This window comes from Monodon monoceros, unplaced genomic scaffold (assembly GCF_005190385.1).
Source record: "Monodon monoceros isolate NGI ecotype Baffin Bay Population unplaced genomic scaffold, NGI_Narwhal_1 Super_Scaffold_20, whole genome shotgun sequence".
Lineage (NCBI taxonomy): Eukaryota > Metazoa > Chordata > Mammalia > Artiodactyla > Monodontidae > Monodon > Monodon monoceros.
The window spans coordinates 60973063-60997571 of NW_021703777.1; the positions used below are offsets into that span (position 1 = coordinate 60973063).

General features: G+C 39.0%; 2 protein-coding genes across 2 annotated transcripts in view; one reads left to right on the top strand and one right to left on the bottom strand.

The window, feature by feature from the left end:
- The window catches only part of IGFBP7 (insulin like growth factor binding protein 7), a 75360-nt gene extending 62387 nt beyond the window's left edge, over positions 1-12973 (top strand). The window contains exons 2-5 of the mRNA XM_029235217.1: positions 1882-1991; positions 10711-10827; positions 11503-11629; positions 12735-12973. Coding sequence (XP_029091050.1) covers positions 1882-1991; positions 10711-10827; positions 11503-11629; positions 12735-12754 — 374 coding nt within the window. The 3' untranslated portion in view covers positions 12755-12973. The remainder of the gene's footprint in view (positions 1-1881; positions 1992-10710; positions 10828-11502; positions 11630-12734) is intronic.
- Positions 12902-24509, bottom strand: part of POLR2B (RNA polymerase II subunit B) — a 45829-nt gene continuing 34221 nt past the window's right edge. The window contains exons 17-25 of the mRNA XM_029235216.1: positions 20886-20982; positions 19701-19795; positions 18220-18470; positions 18050-18139; positions 17369-17476; positions 16518-16631; positions 15951-16111; positions 13643-13838; positions 12902-13145 (exon numbers count right to left, since the gene is read on the bottom strand). Coding sequence (XP_029091049.1) covers positions 13056-13145; positions 13643-13838; positions 15951-16111; positions 16518-16631; positions 17369-17476; positions 18050-18139; positions 18220-18470; positions 19701-19795; positions 20886-20982 — 1202 coding nt within the window. The 3' untranslated portion in view covers positions 12902-13055. The remainder of the gene's footprint in view (positions 13146-13642; positions 13839-15950; positions 16112-16517; positions 16632-17368; positions 17477-18049; positions 18140-18219; positions 18471-19700; positions 19796-20885; positions 20983-24509) is intronic.

Below are 24509 nucleotides of genomic sequence, written 5' to 3' on the forward strand. Positions count from 1 at the left end.
TTGGTGGTCCAGTGGTTAAGAATCCATCTTCCAATGCAAGGGACGCCAGTTCGATCCCTGGCTGGGGAATTAAGATCCCACATGCCGTGGGGCAACTAAGCCCGCACGCTCTGGAGCCAGTGCACCACAACTAGAGAGAAGCCCGTATGCCGCAACAAAAGATCCCGTGTGCCGCAACTAAGACCCGGCGCAGCTAAATAAATAAATATAAATAAATAAAATTAGAAAAAAAAAGAATATCTTAGTTTTAAAATTAGGCTGTCAGAGGAATCCATAGCATGTCTTCAAGATGTGTGACAGAAAATTAGGCTGGAGTTCTTCCATGTGCTCTCCAGAATCTGCCCCTGGCAAAGATGGATAGATAACTCTGCTCCCTGCTCTGCCTATAGAGAGATGGCTGTGAGTTGAAATAAATGGTTTGTCACAAGGCTGAGGCACTCAGATCTCACAGGAATCTTGCATTCCTCATGTGGTTTTGCTACGTGAGAGGCAGCTTTGTTCCCGAGCCCCTCCAATCTCTGAACACTGGTGTATTCTTCTCAGAACACTCCCTTGAGAACCCCCGAGCCTTGAGGTCATCCCACCAAGTCCGTGTGTGGGAACGAGGACAGTCTCTTGGGGCCCTCAGAGGTGAGCCAGATCCGGTTCTGTGGTGTCCTAGCTCTTGGGGTCCCAGGGCCCTGGAGGAAGCCTGGGATGCAGTGAGGCCCAGCCCTGCCCTACCCTGCCCTTTGTGGGGCCTTGTGTTGGTGAGGACAGACGAGGAAGCATCGGAGACAGAGCCAGCAACACACATAAACACAGCACCGCTGTGCTAACCACGTCCATGTTTGCCACAGAAAAGCCAAGACCCCTGGCCAAGATAGATGCTTCCTTTCAGACCTAGGGTTTAGAGGGAAGGAAACACGAAATATATTTAGAGCTTTCAAAACTTTGTTTTGCACATTCTTACAAAGGGGAAAAATAAAACTACCCTGAGGGATTTTTTAAAAATCAGCTCCTAATACTTTAGATGAGTGGGAAAAATCTTACATGCTGTTATCATTTCCTTTCTGTTTCAAGAAGTTAATCGTGGGCTGTTGCAAAAGGGGAGACTTCATGCCCTTTGAATGCTGCTTATGCCAGAAAACTTTCCAGGCCCCAAGGGGAGGTTGTCCCTTTCCCAGGACTGTGATGCAAGATGACCCTAAAGTTAGATATTTTATTCAGCTGGAAGACCCAAGGCAGTGGAGAGCTGAAATTCAGAGGGAATAATTAACTCATTCTTTGAAGAAATGGCGTCGAGCTTTGGGTTCAGGCCAGGTTCGGTTCTGGAAGTAATGCGCTGTCACCCCAGGCTCCTGGCTCTCCTTCCCTCTAATGCGGACTCTCTGAAGGCCCCTGGTGCCTGAAACCAGGCACTGCGAATTAGCAGTGGATGTGCTGAGTGTCCAGCACATTAACCAAGGAGTGGTTGTTTGTTGCCCCTTCCCCCCAAACAGAAATACTGGTATATAAAAAAGAGAAACATTAACTATTTTGGGAGTAAAGTTTCACTATATTAATTGGAAAGTCGCAGATAAGCAAAACAGCTGGTAAATTAACACTCATTTAAGCATGATTCGTGGGAGAAGAAAATTTTGTAAGCAATATGTTTTTCTTCCTAATTGTCTTTTGACTGTCAAGATGTATGCATCACCAAAGAATAGCTTAAACTCCCGCTGGTGGCTGGGGTAAGCTAGTCTGGTCTTTGAAATTGGCTTCAGGTAATCAACAGAGGGTATAGCCTCCTAAATATAATGAGGTATTTACTTCCTAGTAATACTTAACAGATTACTAGCACGCTGAGGGATGTTAAAGACTGTTTAAAAGGATGGTTTGACTTTGTGCCCTCTCTTATAGGTCCCTCCATCGTGACGCCCCCCAAGGATATCTGGAATGTCACTGGCGCCCAGGTGTACTTGAGCTGTGAGGTCATCGGAATCCCAACCCCTGTCCTCATCTGGAACAAGGTCAGTGGCCCAGATTTCAGAAGATACCCTAGATTGACCGGCTCCTCTTATGCTGCACAGGGTAGTAACAGCCTAAAGTCCTCAGCCAGTCCAGTGCCTGCGGCTCCTTAAACTCAAGGCCTTCTGACAGTCTTCCAGACACCTGTCCTGGATCTATCAAACAATTTTACTGACCTCCAGAATAGTCCCTGCCCTGCTTTTGTTAGCAGTCCCTGAGCAGGGAGCCTTAGGAGCTGGAAGAACTATGATGCTAAACACCCATCCCGCCCTCTGTGTGTGTGTGTGTGTGTGTGTGTGTGTGTGTGCATATGTGAGTGTGAGCGTGTGTGTGTGTGTCACAATGTAACATTGTTACAAGTTAAGATTGTGAGTTCCTTGGGCGGGTTGGCTGGGTTGTCTCTGAGCCAGGATTTCTCAACGTCAGCACTGTTGACATTTTGATCCAGATGGTTCTTTGTTGTGGCAGCTGCCCTGTGCACAGTAAGTAGTTTTGCAGCGTCCCTGGCTTCTACCCACCTGATGCCAGTAGCAGGTGCGCGTGTGCGCACATACACACACCACTGTGACGGTTAAAAATGCCAGCAGACATTATCAGATGTTCCCTGGGGGAAAAGCCACCCTAGATTGAAAAACAATGCTCTCTCAGCTTTTCCTCCACATGAACATGGCATAGCATTCTTGTAAAGATTACATAAAGTAACCCAGCTACATCACTTGGCCCGTTGTCAGATAACGTAATTAGCACTCAGGAGATGTTAGCTCTTGTTCCTGAACATGTTTCCCTTTGAGGAGCGGTTATCTTGTATAGCTATCTTCATATTTGAAAGACAACATATTCTTAGTGTGTCTGTAGAAGGGAAGAGAAAACACTCGTTTGCCAGCTCAAGTAATACTTCACAGTCATACTGTACATTATTTTACATTATTGCCCTTATACCTTTTGACTTAAGTCTCACAACAGTCTGTGGGGTAAATATCATCAAACTCACGCTAACAAGAGGGAAATCTAGTTTCTGTTAAAAGGCATGACAAGAAGCCCCTTTTCAGCTGCTTTTCTTCTCCAGCAAGCTCTAAGGTGGATGATGGGCTCTGCTGATTATCTTGTTTGCTTGGTGTCTGACCAGGGGAGCAACTTCTAGAACTCCAGGAGGGATTTTGGCTCCCATTGTCAGAACTCTTTCTGTTGCAAGTTGTAGAAACTCACTTCACACTAGTTTAGGCAACAGAGAAAAAAAAAGGGGGGGGGGGGGACGTTTCTAGCCTCAAGGGCAGCTGGATAGAGGTACACAGTTGGGTCAGAACCCTAACTCTTGACTCTTTGCTCTCAATGTACACTTACATCATTTTTTCCTTCTACTTCAGAAAGATTCCTCCATGCTATAGGGCATAGTGTCACTGGCAGCTCCAAGGTCACATTATAATGTTTCAAGACCCCAGAGGAAAGAAAGCGCCTCCTCTCTCTGCTGCTTTGTAGAATTCCCACTGAAGCGCTCTGACCCAGGCTGGGTCACCTGCTAACCTCCGGGTCCCCCATGTGGCCATCTGGCAGGAGCGGTGTCAGGGGGACTCTGGAACCTCTCTGGGGCTGGGGGGTGGGCAGAGATGACACCAGCTGTGCTATTACTGCCCTTTACAGCCAGAACGTCTGTTAAAGGGAGGGATGAAATTTTACCTCTGTAAACTATTTTTTTTAAAAGGGGAGGCAGGAGCAGTGAAAAGCAAAAATGCAGCCGGTGGATGTGTTCCTCCTGGCCTTCAGCAAAAGCTGCTTATGCTCCTCATTGCTTATTTGGAGGTTGCTGGTTTGATCCAGGGGGTGGAGAGGTGAGGAACAACTTTTCCAAAGGATATCCATAAAAAGCTCTGTGCAGTTCTCTAGGGATACACAATGAGAAGCCAGGGTGACCCAAGCGTCCCAGGGCATGTGACCTTCATGACCGATCTTGACAGTAATTTCTTCAGTCCTTGCTCTGCCTATCGCTCCAGCTAACGTACGCACATACCAGGGAATAAATTAACCTCAGGAATCTTTTCCTTTAAACTTTAGGATCCTATGGGGGCAGATTCCATGGACTTCCCTGAGGGCTTGTCAACTGGGGGAGTTCGGGAGGGGCGGGGCAGTGGGAATGGATGGAGTGGGAGTGGAGAGAGAGAAACAGAAAAAAAAAATGTCTACAGACTTGCCAAAACAAACAAAAACCCAACTGCCAGGCTCTGCTGATTTTCTTCCACCTTCATAATGTACTTTGCCACATGCATGACCTAAAGCAGTGTTTTTCAAACTGCAGACCATGACCCATCAGTGAGTCTTGAATTTAATGTAGGGATCACAACAAGAATTTTCTTAAAAAATAAAATATAAAATGTCTTAGGTAAAGGTACATTTAGTAAAGGTATTTCATAAAACTTTTCCTTTGTATATTCCAGATCGCAATGCAAAATATATTTCTTACGATGGACCATGTCAAAGCACTTGGAGAGTCACTGACCTAAAGAACTAAAACAGGCCATTTGTTTTCTGCCCCACTCTCCTTGTAACCAAACTGTTAAGAATGCAGATTTATATTTAAGATCACCTGTCAAAGCCAATTTAAGCGCAGAACTGCTTTTTGGACATAAATGAATCTTGGAATCCTGACTTGTTAAACCAAGGTTCAAAGAAGGTAGCATGTCTTTCTTGCTCAAGGGTTCTTAGCAACAGCAGAACTGACAGGATGAGCCTTCTCTCCGAGACACTTCAGGCTACAGTGACAGTTCTATGGCAGGCCCAGCCTAGTGAGTGGTCTGTGCTCTCCTGACCAGGACTTATCATGTGACCTTAACAAGTCCCATAGTTTTTTTCAGAAAACCCCTAGCCTATAAAGATTCCAAGGGAAATATTTTGAAATGGGGAAATGAACTGAAATAGCTGAATTTACCTTAACCCTGGTAAGTCAGAGGGATGCTTACAGGGAAGGTGAAACACCAGAATTCCTTCCAAACATTTAGATGTTTCTGAGATTAAGGCTTTCTATTCTTTTCCTACCTGAACATTTCTTCAGATTAGGACTTTCATGACCTCTAAGAATATTCTTTTTTTAGTAAAAAAAAAAAAATATATATATATATATATGTATATACATATGTATATGTGTGTGATTGTGGTAAAAAGGAGAAACTATCCAAAGATGTATAAAGAAAGAGGTCATAACATCCTCCCACCTCCTTCCACTCCTTGAAATAACCAATGTGAACTTCCCAGGTTTTTATCTTTCTATACCCTTATTCATGCCCAAATGTATACAAACACATATTCCCAGTGTGCGGGGTGAGGTGGGGATGTAGTGCGCAATTACTCTGAAATTGCGTTTCTCAAGAAATATTTCATGGGCATCCCTCCAGGTCTGCTTCTCAAGAACTACATAATATTCCAAGTGTGGATATACCATAATAAACACAGTTTCTGTGTTTCCAACTTTTCATCACCTTAGGTAATGCTGCCTTAAATATCTGAGTATACATATCCTACATGCAACCACCTTTTTTTCCCCTATAGGATAGATTCCCCCAAAAGATACATGACTAAGTCAAAAGATTTAATTTTAGTCTTAATAGACATTGTCAGATTACTTTCTTTTTTTTTTAAATTCTTTACCACCTCACTTAATAATTATGAAAATGTTAAAAAATCTGACAAGTTGGAGGCAGTGTACCTCTTAGAGCACTCCTTAGTACCCTCAATGCAGTGAACATTTATTTCTTATCTACAGTGTGTTATGCACTCTGCTAATCTCATTTGTTCCTGTTTTCAAGGAATTCTGTCTGGTTTCTTTTCTTTTTTAATTGAACTATAGTTGATTTATAATGTATTAATTTCTGCTATGCAGCAAAGTGATTCAGTTATATGTCTGAGTATAGCCTACATCTGCTAATCCCAACCTCCCACTCCATCCCTCCACCAACCCCCTCCCCCTTGGCAACCACAAGTCTGTCTTCTACGTCCGTGAGTCTGTTCCTGTTTTGTAGATAGGTTCATTTGTGTCGTATTTTAGATTCCACATATAAGTGATATTATACGGTATTTGTCTTCTCTTTCTTACTTCACTTCACTTAGTATGATAATCTTTAGATCCATCCGTGTTGCTGCAAATGGCATTGTTTTGTTCTTTTTATGGCTGAGTAGTATTCCATTGTATATATGAACCAGATCTACTTTTTCCATTCATCTGTTGATGGACATTTAGGTTGTTTCCATGTCTTGACTATTGTTAATAGTGCTGCTATGAACACAGGGGTGCACGTATCTTTGAATTACAGTTTTCTCTGGCTATATGCCCAGTAGTGGGACTGCTGGATCATATGGTAATTCTATTTTTAGTTTTTTAAGGAACCTCCATACTGTTTTCCATAGTGGCTGTATCAATTTACATTCCCACCAACAGTGTAGGAGGGTTCCCTTTTCTCCACACCCTCTCCAGCATGTTATTTGTAGACTTTTTAATGATGGCCATTCTGACTGGTGTGAGGTGGTACCTCATTGTAGTTTTGATTTGCACTTCTCTAATAATTAGCAACGTTGAGCATCTTTTCATGTGCTTATTGGCCATTTGTATTTCTTCTTCAGAGAAATATTTATTTAGGACTTCTGACCATTTTTCGATTGAGTCGTTTTTTTTGTTGTTGGGTTGTATGAGCTGTTTGTATATTTTGGAAATTAAGCCCTTGTGGGTCACATTGTTTGCAAATATTTTCTCCCATTCTGTAGGGTGTCTTTTCAGGTTTTGTATAGTTTCCCTTGCTGTGCAAAAGCCTGTAAGTTTGATTAGGTCCCATTTGTTTATTTTTATTTCTATTGCCTTGGGAGACTGACCTAAGAAAACATTGGTACGATTTATGTCAGAGAATGTTTTGCCTACGATCTCTTCTAGGAGTTTTATGGTTTGTTTTATGCTTAAGTCTTTAAGCCATTTTGAGTTTATTTTCGTGTATGGTGAGAGGGTGTGTTCCAACTTCATTGATTTACATGTGGCTGTCCAATTTTCCCAACACCACTTGCTGAAGAGACTTTTTCCCATTGTATATTCTTGCCTTTGTTGAAAATTGACCGTAGGTGTTTGGGTCTATTTCTGGGCTCTCTATTCTGTTCCACTGATCCATGTCTCTTTTCATGCCAGTACCACGCTGTTTTGATTACTACAGCTTTGCAGTATTGTCTGAAGTCTGGGAGGGTTATGCCTCCTGTTTTGTTCTTTTTCTTCAGGATTGCTTTGGCAATTCTGGGTCTTTTATGGTTCCATATAGACCTGAGGATTATTTTTTCTAGTTCTGTGAAAAATGTCATGGGTAATTTGATAGGGATCCCATTAAATCTGCAGATTGCTTTGGGTCATATGGCCATTTTAACAGTATTAATTCTTCCAATCCAAGAGCATGGGATATCTTTCCATTTCTTTGAATCATCTTCAGTTTCCTTTATTAATGGTTTATAGTTCTCAGCATATGTCTTCCACCTTCCTGGTCAGGTTTATGTCTAAATATTTTATTTTTGGGCGTGCAATTTTGAAAGGTATTGTTTTTTTACATTCCCTTTCTTATACTTGTTAGTGTAAAGAAATGCAACTGACTTCTGTATGGTATTCTTGTACCCTGCTGTCTTGCTGAATTCGTTTATCAGTTCTAGTAGTTTTTGTGTGGACAGTTAGGGTTTTCTATATACAGAATCATGTCATCTGAGTATAATGGCAGTTTTACCTCTTCCCTTTCAAATTGGATACCTTTTATTTCTTTTTCTTGTCTGATTGTCAGATCATTTTCTAAATGGATGGTAGCAGTTCACACTCTCCCCAGCAATGTTTGGATGTCATTTCCCTGCATCCTCACCAGCACTGAATATTACCACTCTTTTTAGTTTTTGATAATGATGGGTAGAAGTATCATCTCATTAATGCTTTAATTTCCTTGACTACATTCAGAATATTTTTATATTTGAATTTTCTTTTATATGAATTACCTGTTCATAGCCTTAGTCATTTTTCTATTCGGTTGATTCTTGTTATTATCAGTTTGTGGCTTTTTGTACATTAGAGATACTGACCCTTTATCGTGTATTACAAATATTTCTTCCTAGCCAACCATTCTTTTATTTGTTTACAGTGGCTGAGGAGCTTAAAATTTTTAACAGTTGTGTATTCTATTTCATCATAGAATTCTGAAACTTCACCAAAAAGGCACAACAAATATGTTCTAAGCTGCATAAATGATCCCTGCAATTCAGTGAATGCTTGAGGTTTATCAACCTGTAGCAATCAGACTAATGCATCCTGTTTCTGTAGTCATTGACACCTTTTTCTTAGTTATTGCTTGTTGCAGCTAAAACACAACCACAGAGGGCTGAGGTGAATTCCTGGGTCTCCCTCTGATTCTTCACCTAGTTGAGGCTCTATGGGGAGCAGTGACTTCTAGGCAGTTTTTTCCACCCTACAAACTTCCAGCCCATTGCACATCTGTAGAATTGTATTAGAAATCACTTTTCTCAGCTCAGCCTGCATCTTTTTTTCTCAAACCAAAAATGTATTTATCAACCAACTCCCCTTACATAAGTAAGGCAGTAGTTTGCCATATAAAAATTTGCCATGTAAAAATTCTTTGCACTTCTTTCTGTATGTTTTCTACATGATATAAAACTTTTTACAATATGTTAATTAAAATATGAGTTCTGTTGAATATAAGCATTCATTTTCCAATCAAATACTTAACAAGAACAGTTTCTTGGCACACAGTGGGTTGGGTTAATTGGTACAGAATGCTCTTTACTGAGAGCTACATGAGCTGAGGAGCAACAGCTCAGTTGCTAAGATTCACTATTTCAACACGGTAGTGTTTTTCTGCTTTGGTCACATACAAAACCCTTAAAGAATTCTGAAATTCAATATATAAAGACCAGAGATATATTACTTTAGCCACTGAATCAAATTAATACTTAAAACCATTATTTAAAAAAAAAGAGAGAAATACCAAAACCATTATTTAAAACCGTTTTTAAATAAATGTTTCAAGATCTGCACTAGTATAAACCATTTCTTGCAACTTGGAAACTAAAGGAAAAAGATGCCTATTTAGTTTATCTGTTTTGTCTTTATAACATTCATATAAGAAAAACACTGAGATACCTGGTTTTCTCTCACTAATAGTGGCAATATGGGGAAGTCTCAGGGAAAAAAAGAAAAGCAAACAGGCGAAAACCAGGCATTCCAAATAAGTAATGCTAGGTATTTTTTACAGAGTAGGAGTTGGCCTAGATTCCACATGGTTTGCAGAGTGCCAATCCTGGTGTCATGAAGCAGAAAAAATAAAGGGTGGGTTTGATGCTGAGACAACAGCTTAGTAACAGCATGTGGTGGCAGTGGGCTCACAAGTAGGAGAAGCAACTCTGATGTAAAGTGTCAAAAAAAAAATTAGATACTATGATCTAACTCAAGATTTGCTTAATTATAAAAAATGAAAACTACCTATTTTAGACTGTAAATCCTTTTTTCTAATTACAAAGGTAATATCAATAAACATCAACTTAACTCTTGAAGGCTGGGATGGAATAAACAAACATTGTTTCATGTATTCTTTGATATACATATTTTAAACCCATCATTATCACAAGCCTTAAAATATTTATACTGTGACTGAGCAATTCCACTTCTAGAAATTTATGCTAAATGTATATATATGGAGGGGTTACAGGTAAATTTTATTCTTCTGTGAATTTTTATACATTTTCCAAAGTTTACATAATGAACACAGTTTACCTTTTTAGATTTTTTTTTTTTTTTTTTTTTGCGGTACGCGGGCCTCTCACTGTTGTGGCCTCTCCCATTGCGGAGCACAGGCTCCAGACGCGCAGGCTCAGCGGCCATGGTTCACGGGCCCAGCCGCTCCGCGGCATGTGGGAATCTTCCCGGACCGGGGCACGAACCCGTGTCCCCTGCATCGGCAGGCAGACTCTCAACCACTGCGCCACCAGGGAAGCCCCCCAGTTTACCTTTTTAAACGAGGGGGGATGTAGGACAGTATTCTCTAGTGGCCTCAAGCCAAGGAAACCCAGTTTCTTCTTTCTTCATCTTTCTGAATCTCATCATGACATGCACAGGGATAGCAAGTTTTGTCATAAGAGAACAACGACAGCAGCTCGTACTTGATAGGCGTTTTTGTTCTCAGGTCTTTAGTAAATCATGTGATGAACCCTTAGCCCTCAGAATAAGGTAATGGTATTGGCTTTGGACTCAACCTGTTATTTTCCATTGATGAGGCTGTTGCAGGAAGAGTCCCAAGAGTTGAGCTCTTACACAAGGTCCCAAGTATCAAACCTAGGACTCGGTGACAGTTTATCAAAATGGCATATGGCCAACAAGACCCAACACTGAGAAGCAGAATTTACAAGGGCATGCGTTACTGATGGTAGCCAGTGGCAGGGAAGTGTGACAGTCTGTATTCCCCAAACATGCAGAAAAATACATTAATTCAAAATATACAAGCTTAGAGGGAAACTGACAGGAAGAAGTAAAAAAAAGAATGTATATTTTACATAAGTATTCAGGAAAGGGTAATATGGAAACTGCTGGGTTTAATCCAGTTAGAAAGTCTGATGCATACCCTGTGCAATTCTAGGAATGTTGACCACTTCCAAGCTGATGATTCAGTGCAGAGAACTCAGACTATATCCTCCCCCCACCCGACTTTTTTTTTCCAGGTTAAAAGGGGTCACTATGGAGTTCAAAGAACAGAACTCTTGCCTGGCGACCGAGACAACCTGGCCATTCAGACCCGGGGTGGCCCAGAAAAGCATGAAGTAACTGGCTGGGTGCTGGTGAGTACCAAGAGCTAGCAAGGATTTCACTCATAGGAATAGACAGAGCAAACCAAAGGTGCCTGATGTACTGCCAGGCTCAAAGTATTCGTCTGCCCTTCCACATCTCTTTAGAACAGCCTTACCACGAGCTGCTGATTCTCTTTCAAAGGAAACTAAAACAAAAAAAACCCAAAAAGAAACAGCTGGGGTTTATTAGGATGTTTTGGAAATCACCAAAATATAAGTGAGAACCAACTTTTTTTTTCCCCTAAGAGTTCAAAGCAAAATCCTCAAAGGGAACTAATGACCCAAGCATTATTTTAATCAATTATTGATTATTTTACTTGACCTCTGATAGCCATGGACACGCATGGATAGTACTTAGATCACATACCCTACACCAAGGTCTCCCTCAAATGAGGATATGTGCACCTATCCTGTTTTTAACCTATGCAATGTGACCTAAAGTTGTCCATGACAACTTTACCTCATAGTAGGAATCCTCCTGGCAGACCAAATACGATAGCTATATAATTACTCCTAACACAAGACTTGCACTGTTTCTAGCAGTAGAAACACTTTGCTATGAAACCCCTGGTCATGTTAGGAAACTTATGAAATAATGACCTAATTGAAGTCACAAGAAAAAAGTTCACTGCCATAGAGAAACTAAAGATCCTTTTTCTTTCACAGGTATCTCCTCTTAGTAAGGAAGATGCCGGAGAATATGAGTGCCACGCATCCAATTCCCAAGGACAGGCTTCGGCATCAGCAAAAATTACAGTGGTTGATGCCTTACATGAAATACCAGTGAAAAAAGGTAGGTAATAAATCTTATAACCATTTAAAAATGACTAGTGCTTTTGTTTAATAAAGGACAGAACCAAGTATGAAAGTATCAGACATAGCTCTTAATGAAATTCTGTGATGTTAGGAATCCACAAGGGAAGGACATTAAGTATGTAATCAAAATGTAGAGTGCATGGCTCCAAAAGAACATTCAGTGGTTGATGGAATGCTATTATTATGACTCAGATGCTTTCACTTTATCTTACACGTAAGAGTCAAACTTGATTGGAATGGTTTATATTTCCCGTAACTTTCTACCTTCACAGCATTTTCCTTGGTGTTGTGACTATTATATTAAATTCCCCTTTAAAAGGAAATGATTGTAGACAATTCTGGTCCTTCACGTTGAGCTTTTATAAGAAAAAAAACAGAAGGAGTATATTGGCAAGTACTCAGTTCTGTTCTGCCTCTATCCACTTCACTGTCAAAAGCTTCCTCTTAAGCATCCATCCTGGCGGTATGAGAGTAATGCTACTTTACATTTATATAGTTCTATTAGACTGATGTCTGACTTGGTTTTTCCTTAAGCCAAAAATAACGAAATTTACTGTCAGCATTTGTCAAAACCATTCCACTGTGTGGATCACTCAGCTGCAGTACGAAAGGAAGAAATATCAAGTAAAGATGTGTTTGGTCAGATTCTCTTCAGCCAAGATGTGTAAAGTCAAGTGATGAAACAGAGCAGTAGCTAAGAGTCATGTGTTTGAGTCTCAGCTCTGCCACTAATTATTCCATTTTAAATTCTTAATGAGAACTGGATGACAAAGGAAAGTTCCTTGGCCTCTCTGGATCTCACCTTGCTCATCTGTGAAACATGCTTCTCCCAGTTCTATAGTAAGGTCTGTAAGGTCTGTCATTTACAGATAGATAAGTACAACAAAATCACCTTCCACAGCTAAGACCATATGGCTCAAATTCCAAAAAGCACTCCCACCATATCATTTATAGTTACTCACACATCCTTTATCCCCACATTTTAACATCTTCATTTATTTGGAAACACTAAACTACCTCAAAATTAGAAAGTCAACCATGTCCATATATGTAACTTATTTTTATCTTTTCTTTTTAAACAGGTGAAGGTGCTGAGCTGTAAACCTGCAGAAAATAATCTGCATAGCTAAAAGTAGTCATGGGTAACTACAACCCCTGTTCTTGCCTAATAACCAGTTTTCATCCAGTCCACTAACAAACACTTTAGTTATATTCACTGGTTTTACACCATGAAATACAAAATAACACATCAAGACTGTCTACAAAAATTTGTCTATTTACAAAGCATGCATATCATTAAACAAATAAAATGCTTTTTCTCCTAGTGCAAGTACATTTTTGTTGTTTTAAAAATTTTTTTAAAGCTATATCATAGAAACAAGACACAAAGATTTTTAAAAGAGCTAAACACTCATCATTCGAGGTGCAATACTCATAGACATGAGTTCCTGAAACAACAGTTTGCATGCATAAGGCATTCGCACCAAAGAGATCTGGGGGAGAGAAAAAAAAAGGTAATTAGCAAAGCTGTATTGAAGGGACCCCACTTCCCTACCTCAGAAAAAGCTAAAGACTTGGTACTGGAGGTGATGAACAAATGAGGCTGATAACACTCATCCTACCTTGGCCTTTGGTGGCTCTTCTCCTAAAAGGCTTTGGTATTCTGCCCTTTCTGCCAGATATAATTTATATTCACCCTTCTCAATTAAAAGGTTTAACAAAACTCATTGTTTAAAATTCCTCGTACAAGGCCTTATTATTTCCAAAAGATGAACAGCTTAGCTTAGAGAAATTACCACACTAAAACTTAGTTTTTAGAAAAACAGAATTGTTACCTTTTTCCTCATTTAAAACTAGGAATCTTATAGAAGCATGCTATCAAAATTGTGAAAATGCCAATCTGTTCCACCACACTAAATCTGCCTGGATGATTAGGCCAACGTGGTTATATCCTGAACAGATATCAACTGTCAGTAAGGTCTGTACATACCTGGGTTTTATTTCGGCAGCCCCTGCATTCATACGTATGGGTCCTCGTGTTAGCGATTGCCATTATTCCACAAAGATTGCAAACATGAACCTGATATGGATCTGATGCCTCAAACAGTCTTTCCCTTAAAAACTGGGCTGCTCCGTGGGCAATCTGACAATCTCGTTCCATTTCTCCAAAACGCAGGCCACCATCACTGTCATGGAAAAAACAACAGACTATTTTGTACTGATTTTCTATTAGAAAGAATATTAGAAAGAAAGAGAACTAGACTCCGGTTTTTCTACTCTTGCATTCTCTGTACATGGTGGGGAGGTTGAGAAGTCTACCAACTATTTGGTGTGCATTAGAAGGTCCCCAGAGTAAACACATAAGATTCTCAAGTATAGCATAAACTTTTCCAAGTAAAATACAATGAAGTACAAAATAAAATCTCATCAGACTATTTAACTTACTAGAATTCACCTCTATACTAAAAAATGAATAGTAAAAAAGTCAATCTAAATAAAGCAGCTTCTCCATGAATGAGACTCCCAGGCAATCAAACCTGAAATGATAAATGCATGTTGGCAAAAGTGATGGAAAGAACAGGTGACTAATCACAGGTTTCCCCAGCATGTAAGTGAAATGCATTGTTCTGATGGCCAGGCAAGTGGATGATGGCTTCCTTAACATTCTTAATATACAAAATACATAAGATCAATGAGCTTCTAATGATACTACCAAAAACAAAACATTTGGTCAGCTTTGGAGGATTCTAGGCAACCACCGCGTCATTTTGAAAATTGGTAAATAAAAGGAAAGAATTAAGCATTTATTTTGCCTTTTCGTATATGAACCATGTCACCAGGTTAGCAGCTGAGAAAACAACATTTCTCTCTATGAAAGTATTCCAGCTAATAAATGAAGGAATGATAAATTAGAATCTCATCAGTTTGCAAGCCTTTAAATAATTAAAGGGTTTTTTTTGGTTTTTTTTTTTTTTTTTGCAGTACGCGGGCCTCTCACTGTTGTGGCCTCTCCCGTTGCGAAGCACAGGCTCCAGACGTGCAGGCTCAGCGGCCGTGGCTCACGGGCCCAGCCACTCCGCGGCATGTGGGATCTTCCCAGACCAGGGCACGAACCCATGTTCCCTGCATCGGCAGGCGGACTCTCAACCACTGCACCACCAGGGAAGCCCAATAATTAAAGGTTTTACGTAATGATCATTAATAGCTGCTAAAGTCATAAGAGACAACCAGATATTGAAAGTATACAGCACTGCCTTTGAAGTATTACTGTGAAAGAACACAAACCCTTCACCTCATCAAGGCTCTAGATCTGATTAGCTATTTACAAGAAAAATAGGAACACAGAGCCCAGGAATGCAATCAACAAAAATCCAGACTGTGAGAGGGAATTCCTTGGCAGTCCAGTGGTTAGGAATCAGCGCTTTCACTGCTGAATGAAAATATTTTCCAGATGACCAAATATGATACTATAGAATTACATAAGTATAAAAGATACAAAGTGTAAGGCCAATGGATTTTAATATAAAAGATTCACTTAAGTGGTTTCAAATTCTACATCACAAGTAACCTTTAAGAAAGGACAACTTGGACTTCCCTGGTGGCGCAGTAGTTAAGAATCCACCTATCAATGCAGGGGACACGAGTTCAAACCCTGGTCTGGGAAGATCCCACATGCCGCAGACCAACTAAACCTGTGCGCCACAACTACTGAGCCCACTTGCCTAGAGCCCATGCTACACAATAAAGAGAAGCCACCGCAATGAGAAGCCCGCACACCACAACAAAGAGTAGCCCCTGCTCGGAGCAACTAGAGAAAGCCTGCACGAAGCAACGAAGACCCAACGCAGCCAAAAATAAATTTATTTTTAAAAAAAGGACAACTTGTTTTGGTGTAGCATCAAAAAAAAAAAAAATCCACAATCACCTGAAAATTATTAAAATATTCTTCCCTTTCCAACCACAAATCTGTGTGAGGTCAGGTTTTCCTCATATAGCAATACTTAGTTATAAAAAATAAAATCCTGCAATGGGATGAATGCAGAAGCAGACACAATAATCCAGCTGTCTTCTCACAAACCAGTTCATTAAAAAAGATTTGCAAAAAGGTAAACCAATGTCACTCATCACTAAATTTACTTGGAAAATATTTAAACTAAGGAGCCTGCCTACTGCAACTAAGACCCAGTGCAACAACAAAAAAAGATACAACTCCCAGACAAAAGCCTTTGGGGTCCTGGAATCAAGAAATTTGAGACCCATTCCTTTATGTAACAATGATGATGATGCAGCTCTCTTACCGAGATCTACCCTCCATGGGCTGCCTATTAAGGATCTGAATAGGCCCCCGAGCACGAGAATGAATCTTATCATCCACCATGTGTTTCAAACGCTGGTAGTAAGTGGGGCCAATAAAAATTTGTGATGTGATTTTTCGACCAGTGAATCCATTGTATAGGACCTGAAACAGACAGATTTTGAAGCACAGACTTAAAAGTATTAAACAAGTTCAAAGAATATATGTGCATATATTGTATAATTCCATTTCTATAAAAATCAAAACAGAAAACTATAGTATAAAGAGAGTAGTCACCAGTGGTGGTGGGGAGTATGATGGTAGTGACTGAAAGGGGACACAAGGGGGGCATCTAAGCATAAAAGGGTTCTGGTAATTTTCAAGATCTGGGTGCCAGTCACACAGCTGTGTTCACTTTGTGAAAATTCATCAACCTGTAAATTTACGGTTTTGCATGTAATTTGAAGTATGTGGTATACTTTAATGAAAAATTTAATTTTTAAAAAAATGAAATTACACATATACAAAAAAGAATACTCATAACAAATTACCAATGTAAGAGCAAACATACCTCATTTCCTCTGAGATGGTAGCCATAATCAGATAAAAGATTAGAAATCTTCTGTACATTAACAGCATCATTGAATGGAGTGGCATCACCAATTTCACCCTTGTTAGCTGATACCTTTAAAAAGAAAAGTCATCTCTAAAAGGCTGCTTCCTTCTGTCACCCTTTAGAAGTCTATGTCAATACAAATATATTAAAAAAAAAAAAATCCTTTCTGGAAAGGAAGATTTTGAACTTAAGATTAAGGATTAACTTAAATATCTATGTTATGGAAAGGTGTAATATAGTAAGGTTCATTTTATTAGCATTTTACATAAAATATAACTAATTTACCTAAAAAATAAAAACAACTCAATTATAAGCCTTCAAGTAGGAAACTCTCTGTGAGGCCAGATACAAAAAGAATGAGACTCCCAAGTACTTCCTACGACTCAAGGAAAATGACATTTTAATGCCCTAAAACCAAGCCATCCATGTGTTAAGCTGTAGCCACTCTGCCTTAATAAGATACTTAAAAATAGAAAAACCTCCACTGAAAGATGCATGCATAGCTAATAGTATAGCTATAAAACCATTAGGTTCACACTGAACTAACCACCATTTATAGAAAAGAACCAGTCAAAAGAATAACCATATATACAAGTAAAGACTGGATGTAGTAAATTTTGCGAAACTTCTCAGTCATAACTTTGCAAAGTTTGGCAAAAAAGAGAGACATAAACCAATTTAAAAGCAGGAAAGTTAAGTGTCATATTGGCTTTTTCCAAAGTACCCTGGCTCAAATGAAAGAAATGACCTAACATTTCGGAAGAAACATCAATTTGGAACCTATATTTTTAAAGAAAATCTCTTACCTTCCCTTGAAGACATTCAATCAAGTGACCAATAGTCATACGAGAAGGAATGGCATGGGGATTTATGATGATATCGGGGGTGATACCTTCGCAGGTGAAAGGCATATCCTATAAAGGAATTTTTTTAAAGACACTTAAAAAAACTTAAATCTCTTAGCTAGAGAACTAGAATTAACTCCCGCTCATCTAAACTTTTCTATGTCCTAAATTCTGTTCAACGTAGTGTGTTCACCTACTTATTCAACACTAAAATTAGGGCTTCCCTGGTGGCGCAGTGGTTAAGAATCTGCCTGTCAATGCAGGGGACACGGGTTCGAGCCCTGGTCTGGGAAGATCCCACATGCCGTGGAGCAACTAAGCCCATGCACCACAACTACTGAGCCTGCACTCTAGAGCCCATGAGCCACAATTACTGAGCCCACGAGCCACAACTACTGAAGCCTGCGTGCCTAGAGCCCATGCACCACAACGAAGAGCAGCCCCCGCTCACCACAACTAGAGAAAGCCCACACACAGCAACGAAGACCCAACGCAGCCATAAATAAATAAAATCTTAAAAAAAAACAACACTAAAATTAAAAGTCAAGCCTTTACTGCCTCTGGGCTCTCAAGTTAAAGAACATTTTGATTTAATAAAATGTTCAACAAAATTTTGGGTTAGAGGTGATAAAAGATACCTACCTCTTGTCTATACTGAATACCACAAGTACCCTTTTGACCATGTCGACTAGCAAATTTGTCTCCAATCTGTGGAATTCTAACAGAGCGTACCTGAATTCACACAAAAATAGGTTAGTTAAGTCATTCTGGTTTACTTTCTATAAATAGCAATATGAAAAAGCTATACTCACCCTTATTTTACAAAATTTATATCCTTCTTGGTTCAGAGTTACCATAACCTGATCCACAATGCCCGTCTCACTAGTCCTGAGAAAAGTGCTACAGTCTCTCTTAGTATAGCGTCTATTAGTGCCCTCCAATTCATCTTCATTTTCAGGCAACGTGACTGTTTTGCCTATAATAACATCATCTCCTGATACACGAACCCCAGGAGCTATCAAACCATCATCATCCAGCTTGTCATAAATAGCATGCCTCATACCTGAGAAGAGACAGAATTTTCTGAAATGGTAATACCATAAAGAAAAGCATTTAAAATGTCCCATAATCCCCCTCCCCAAAAGATTAAAAACCAAATATATAAATCAGTTTCAAGTCAGAGAGAAGTTCATAGGAATCTCTACCCCTTATTCCAAATACTACAAACTATTCTGAACTCGGTAGAAAAGCATTGGGCTGATTCAGATTCTCCATTTGCTAAGTGACTTTGGGTAAGTGTGTTGCCATCTTCTGATCTCTATATTGCATAAGGAAGAGTATCTATGTCCTCTACATATAAACTCCAACAGAAAGTTTGAATTTAACCTTCTATAATCTTAACTCCACTGAACATCAATTCACTACCACAGAGAACCACCCACAGGAAATGGAGTAATAGGAAGATACCTAAGGAAAAAAAAAAACATTTTACTTCATGCAATACTATTAAAAGCCAAAACTGGGCTTCCCCGGTGGCGCAGTGGTTGAGAGTCCGCCTGCCGATGCAGGGGACACAGGTTCGTGCCCCGGTCTGGGAAGATCCCACATGCCGCAGAGTGGCTAGGCCCGTGAGCCATGGCCACTAAGCCTGCGCGTCCGAAGCCTGTGCTCCACAACGGGAGAGGCCACAACAGTGAGAGGTTCGCGTACCGCAAAAAAAAAAAAAAAAAAAGCCAAAACTGTAGGAGAGATAACCCTTTTCCCTGGGATATCCCATCCATCCCACTTTATACAGCTTTTAAGTGTCTGTAAAAATAATAACTAGAAAATAAGTTTTGAGTTTTCCAGAAGAAACAGAAAGTTCTAGGTGTCCTCTCATTAGTTATTTGTTAAATACATACAAATAGTGTGGCTAGACAAACACTATGGTCACACCACAATGTGAAGAGGAGAGGAAGTTCCCATGCAAATAGATAAACTGAGGGAGAGGACACAGTACAAGTGAGAATGGGGCTGAGGTGTGTCCCATGAAATTACATGACCTCTCTGATTTCCTAAATCCCCTCCTCAATGCAAGACTTAGCGGAATGGAAGGACTATAGCAAGCCCACTCCTAGGTGCAAAGACTTCTGGCAAATATACCTATTTCCTTAATATAAGCTCTAAGAATAATAAGAAAACATACTCCCACATGGCAAAAAGAAAGGGGGGCGGGCAAAACCCAAAAAATTAATCAGGAAAACCATGGTAAGCTAACTTTGAATTCCATAATTTCAATGTCAGTATTGCTTACCCTGGCAAGTTTCACGTGTAGGCTTCTCAAAAACTTCTTCTTGATCAAACCCTTTTTTAGACTCCTGTTCTTTGTATGATCGATAGAAAACAGACCTAAAAACACATGGTTCTAAAGTTAACTTCTATTTTCCTTTAATAATAGGGCTTAGAACATACCAATAAATTTTACTTAATTGATATGTGCTAATTTAAACCATGGCAATTTAAACCATGAGAGTTAACTGTATTAAGGGTCAAAGTTAAGTCTTAAGAGCTATTACACAGGCCACACATGTAGCATTTGACCCATAACCTTAACACAGCTGGAATTATATGTGAGACCAGGAAGGACTAATGTCACTGAGTCCAACCTCCTACCCAAAATAAGAATCCCTCCCATAAGAACCCTCAGAGATGGTCACCCAGGATCTGTCCCAATGATTCTAGTGAGAAGTTTATGGTATTAAGCTATAACGTCCACCTCTGGTCTTAGTGCCTATCCTCTGAAAACTATACAGAAAAAATCCATCCTCTCTTAACTCCCAGTTTTTTAACCAACTTTCATATACCATGGATTTGAGATTAATGTTTGACAATAAAATAAACTGAAGAATAAAAGATTGAAAAAGAAAATATACTATAATTTTAATAGTAGTTATTGGGTTGGCCAAAAAGTTCATTCGGGTTTTTCCATAACATCTTACCAAAAAACCCAAACGAACTTTTTAGCTAACCCAATATTCATGGGTCCTAAAACTCTAGGTTTATTTTTACTTTAGACATTTCTATATTATCTAAACACAAACATTTATTTGCTTACAAATAAAGGGGGGCTCAAAATATTAGCAACTGAAAATCCTCAAATACAAGAAGCAGTGTCTTCAGTTGTTCGTGATCATGACCCAGGCCTTCTACTTTCTGGAGTAGGGCACTGATTTTACCACACTAATCCCTATATAGGAAACCATACAACAACATGTGCCTGGCAGATATCCACAACGTTTCATGAATGGAGGCAGAAGATTAAATATCCTAACAGAAAAATTTCTCTGCTGTCAGATCAAAATTTCTTCCGGACTGACATTCAAAACCCCCAAAAGTTTGGAAACACACAATTCGCACCTAATTTTAAAGAACTTTTTAAAAATAAAATATTAATATTTCCACCATATGTGTATTTTGACAACTTTTATAAATAGCTGACCTGAAAAAGCCTCGGTCTACAGCTGAACGATTCATGATAACAGAGTCTTCTTGATTATATCCAGTGTATGATGCAATGGCCACAATTGAGTTGATACCTGCAGTGCATTTAAGAGAAAACATTAAAGCATCATATGAGAAACAAAGAAAAATTACCCCTTTCTTTTAAATCAATTTTATTTAATCTTATTTGCCTCAAATGTTTTCACCATGGTAACTGTCAAAGTCTACTCCTCCTGGAATAGCAATCTGTGAGACAACTACTCTGATGGCTAAATGTTTGATATAAGCAAGTTTTTAATGTAAACAATCTTATTTAGTTGCTGCTGCCAAAACTATTTTTGATGAGACCATAAAGATTTAAAGTATCAAGTACTGATAAACAAAATTGATAAACCTTTAGCTACACTCATCAAGAAAAAAAGGGAGAGGGCTCAAATCAACAAAATCAGAAATGAAATAGAAGTTACAACTGACACCACAGAAATACAAAGGATCATAAGAGACTACAAACAACTATATGCCAATAAAATGGACAACCTAGAAGAAATGGACAAATTCTTGGAAAAGTACAATCTCCCAAGACTGAACCAGGAAGGAATAGAAAATATGAACAGACCAATCACAAGTACTGAAATTGAAACTGTGATTTAAAAACTTCCAACAAAAGTCCAGAAACAGATGGCTTCACAGGCAAATTCTATCAAACATTGAGAGAATTAACACCTATCCTTCTAAAACTATTCCAAAAAATTGCAGAGGAAGGAACATTCCTAAACTCATTCTATGAGGCCACCATCACCCTGATACCAAAACCAGACAAAGATACCACAAAAAAAAGGATCACACACCATGATCAAATGGTATTTATCCCAGGGATACAAGGATTTTTCAGTATCCGCAAACCAATCAGTGTGATACACCACATTAACAAACTGAAGATAAAAACCATATGGTCAACTCGATGAATGCAGAAAAAGCTTTTGACAAAATTCAACACCGATTTATGACAAAAAATCTCCAGAAAGTGGGCATAGAGGGAACCTACCTCAACATAATAAAGGTCATATATGACAAACCCACAGCTCGCATCGTACTCAACAGTAAAAAGCTGAAAGCATTTCCTCTAAGATCAGGAACAAGACAAGGATGTCCACTCTCACCACTTTCACTCAACATAGTTCTGGAAGTCCTAGCCATTGGCACTCAGAAAAGAAAAAGAAAGAAAAGGAATCCAAATCAGAAAAGAAGTAAAGCTGTCACTGTTTGCAGATGACATGATACTATACACAGAAAATCCTGAAGATGCTACCAGAAAACTCACTAGAGCTCATGAATGAATTCAGTATAGTTGCAGGATACAAAATTAATACACAGAAATCTCTTGCTTTTCTATACACTAACAACAAAAGATCAGACAGAGAAATTAAGGAAACAATCCCAATAACAATCGCATCAAAAAGAATAAAATACCTAGGAATAAACCTACCTAAGGAGGCAAAAGACCTGTAGTCTGAAAACTATATGACACTGATGAAAGAAATCAAAAATGACACAAACAGATGGAAAGATATACCAAGTTCTTGGATTGGAAGAATCAATACTGTTAAAATGACTATACCACCCAAGGCAATCTACAGATTCAATGCAATCCCTATCAAATTACCAATGGCATTTTTCACAGAACTAGAACGAAAAAATTTTAAATTTGTAATGGAAATTCAAAAGACCCCAAAGCAATCCTGAGAGAGAAAAATAGAGCTGGAGGAATCAGGCTCCCTGGCTTCAGACTATACTACAAAGCTACAGTCATAAAAACAGTATGGTACTGGCACAAAAACAGAAATATAGATTAATGGAACAGGATAGAAAGCCCAGAAATAAACCCACGCACTTATGGTCAATTAATCTAGGAAGGAGGCAAGAACATACAGTGGAGAAAAGACAGTCTCTTCAATAAGTGGTGCTGGGAAAACTGGACAGCTATATATAAAACAATGAAATTAGAACATTCTCTAACACCATACACAAAAATAAACTCAAAACGGATTAAAGACCTAAACGTAAGACTGGACACTATAAAACTCTTAGAGGAAAACATAGGCAGACACTCTGACATAAATCGAAGCAATATCTTTTTGGATCCACCTCCTAGAATAATGGAAATAAAAACAAATAAATGGGATCTAATTAAACTTAAAAGCTTTTGCACAGAAAAGGAAACCATAAGCAAAATGAAAAGACAATCCACAGAATGGGAAAAAATGTTTGCAAACCAAGTGACTGACAAGGGATAAATTTCCAAAATATATAAACAGCTCATGCAGCTCAACATCAAAAAACAAACAACCCAATCAAAAAATGGGCAGAAGATCTAAACAGACATTTCTCCAAAGAGGACATATAGATGGCCAACAAACACATGAAAAGATGCTCAACATCACTAATTATCAGAGAAATACAAATTAAAACTACAATGAGGTATCACCTCATGCCGATCAGAATGGCCATCATCAAAAAACCTACAAACAATAAATGCTGAAGAGGGCATGGAGAAAAGGGAACCCTCATGCATTGTTGGTGGGAATGTAAATTGATACAGCCACTGTGGAGAACAGTATGGAGATTCCTTAAAAAATGAAAAACAGAACTACCATAAGACCCAGCAATCCCACTACTGGGCATATACCCAGAGAAAACCATAATTCAAAAAGACACATGCACCCCAACATTCATTGCAGCACTATTTACAATAGCCAGGCATGGAAGCAACCTAAATGTCCATCGATAGAGGAATGGATAAAGAAGATGTGGTACATATATACAATGGAATATTACTTGGCCATAAAAAAGAATGAAATAATGCCATTTGCAGCAACATGGATGGACCTAGAGATTATCATACTAAGTGAAGTAAGAAAGAGGAAGACACGTATCGTATGATATTTGGAATATATGTGGAATCTAAAAAAATGATACAAATGAACTTTTTTGCAAATCAGAAACAGATTCACAGACTTCGAAAACAAACTTATGGTTACCAAAGGGGAAGGGTAGGGGGGAGGGATAAATTAGGAGTTTGGGATCAACAAGGATATACTGTATAGCACAGGGAACTCTACTCAATATTCTGTAATAACCTATATGGGAAAAGAATCTGAAAAAGAACGGATATGTATATATGTATAACTGAATCACTTTGCTGTACCCCTGAAAATAACACAATATTGTAAATCAACTACAATATAAAATTAAAATTATATTTAAGTAAAGTAACAAGTATTAAAGAAGAAAAAAGTTGAAAACTCTATAAACTAGTAGATTGCAATATAAGAAATGATTGTTGAATGTGAGTGGGGTTTCTTTTTTTAAAGATTTATTTATTATTTTTTAATTTTATTTTATTTTTGGCTACATCAGGTCTTAGTTGCGGCATGCGGGATCTTCTGTTGCGGCGCGGGGGCTTCTCTAGTTGTGGCGTGGTTTTCTCTTCTCTAGTTGTGGCGCACAGGCTCCAGGGCACGTGGGCTCTGTAGTTGTGGCGCATGGGCTCCAGAACGTGTGGGCTCTGTAGTTTTGCAGCACGTGGGCTCTAGTTGAGGCGTGCAAGCTCAGTAGATATGGC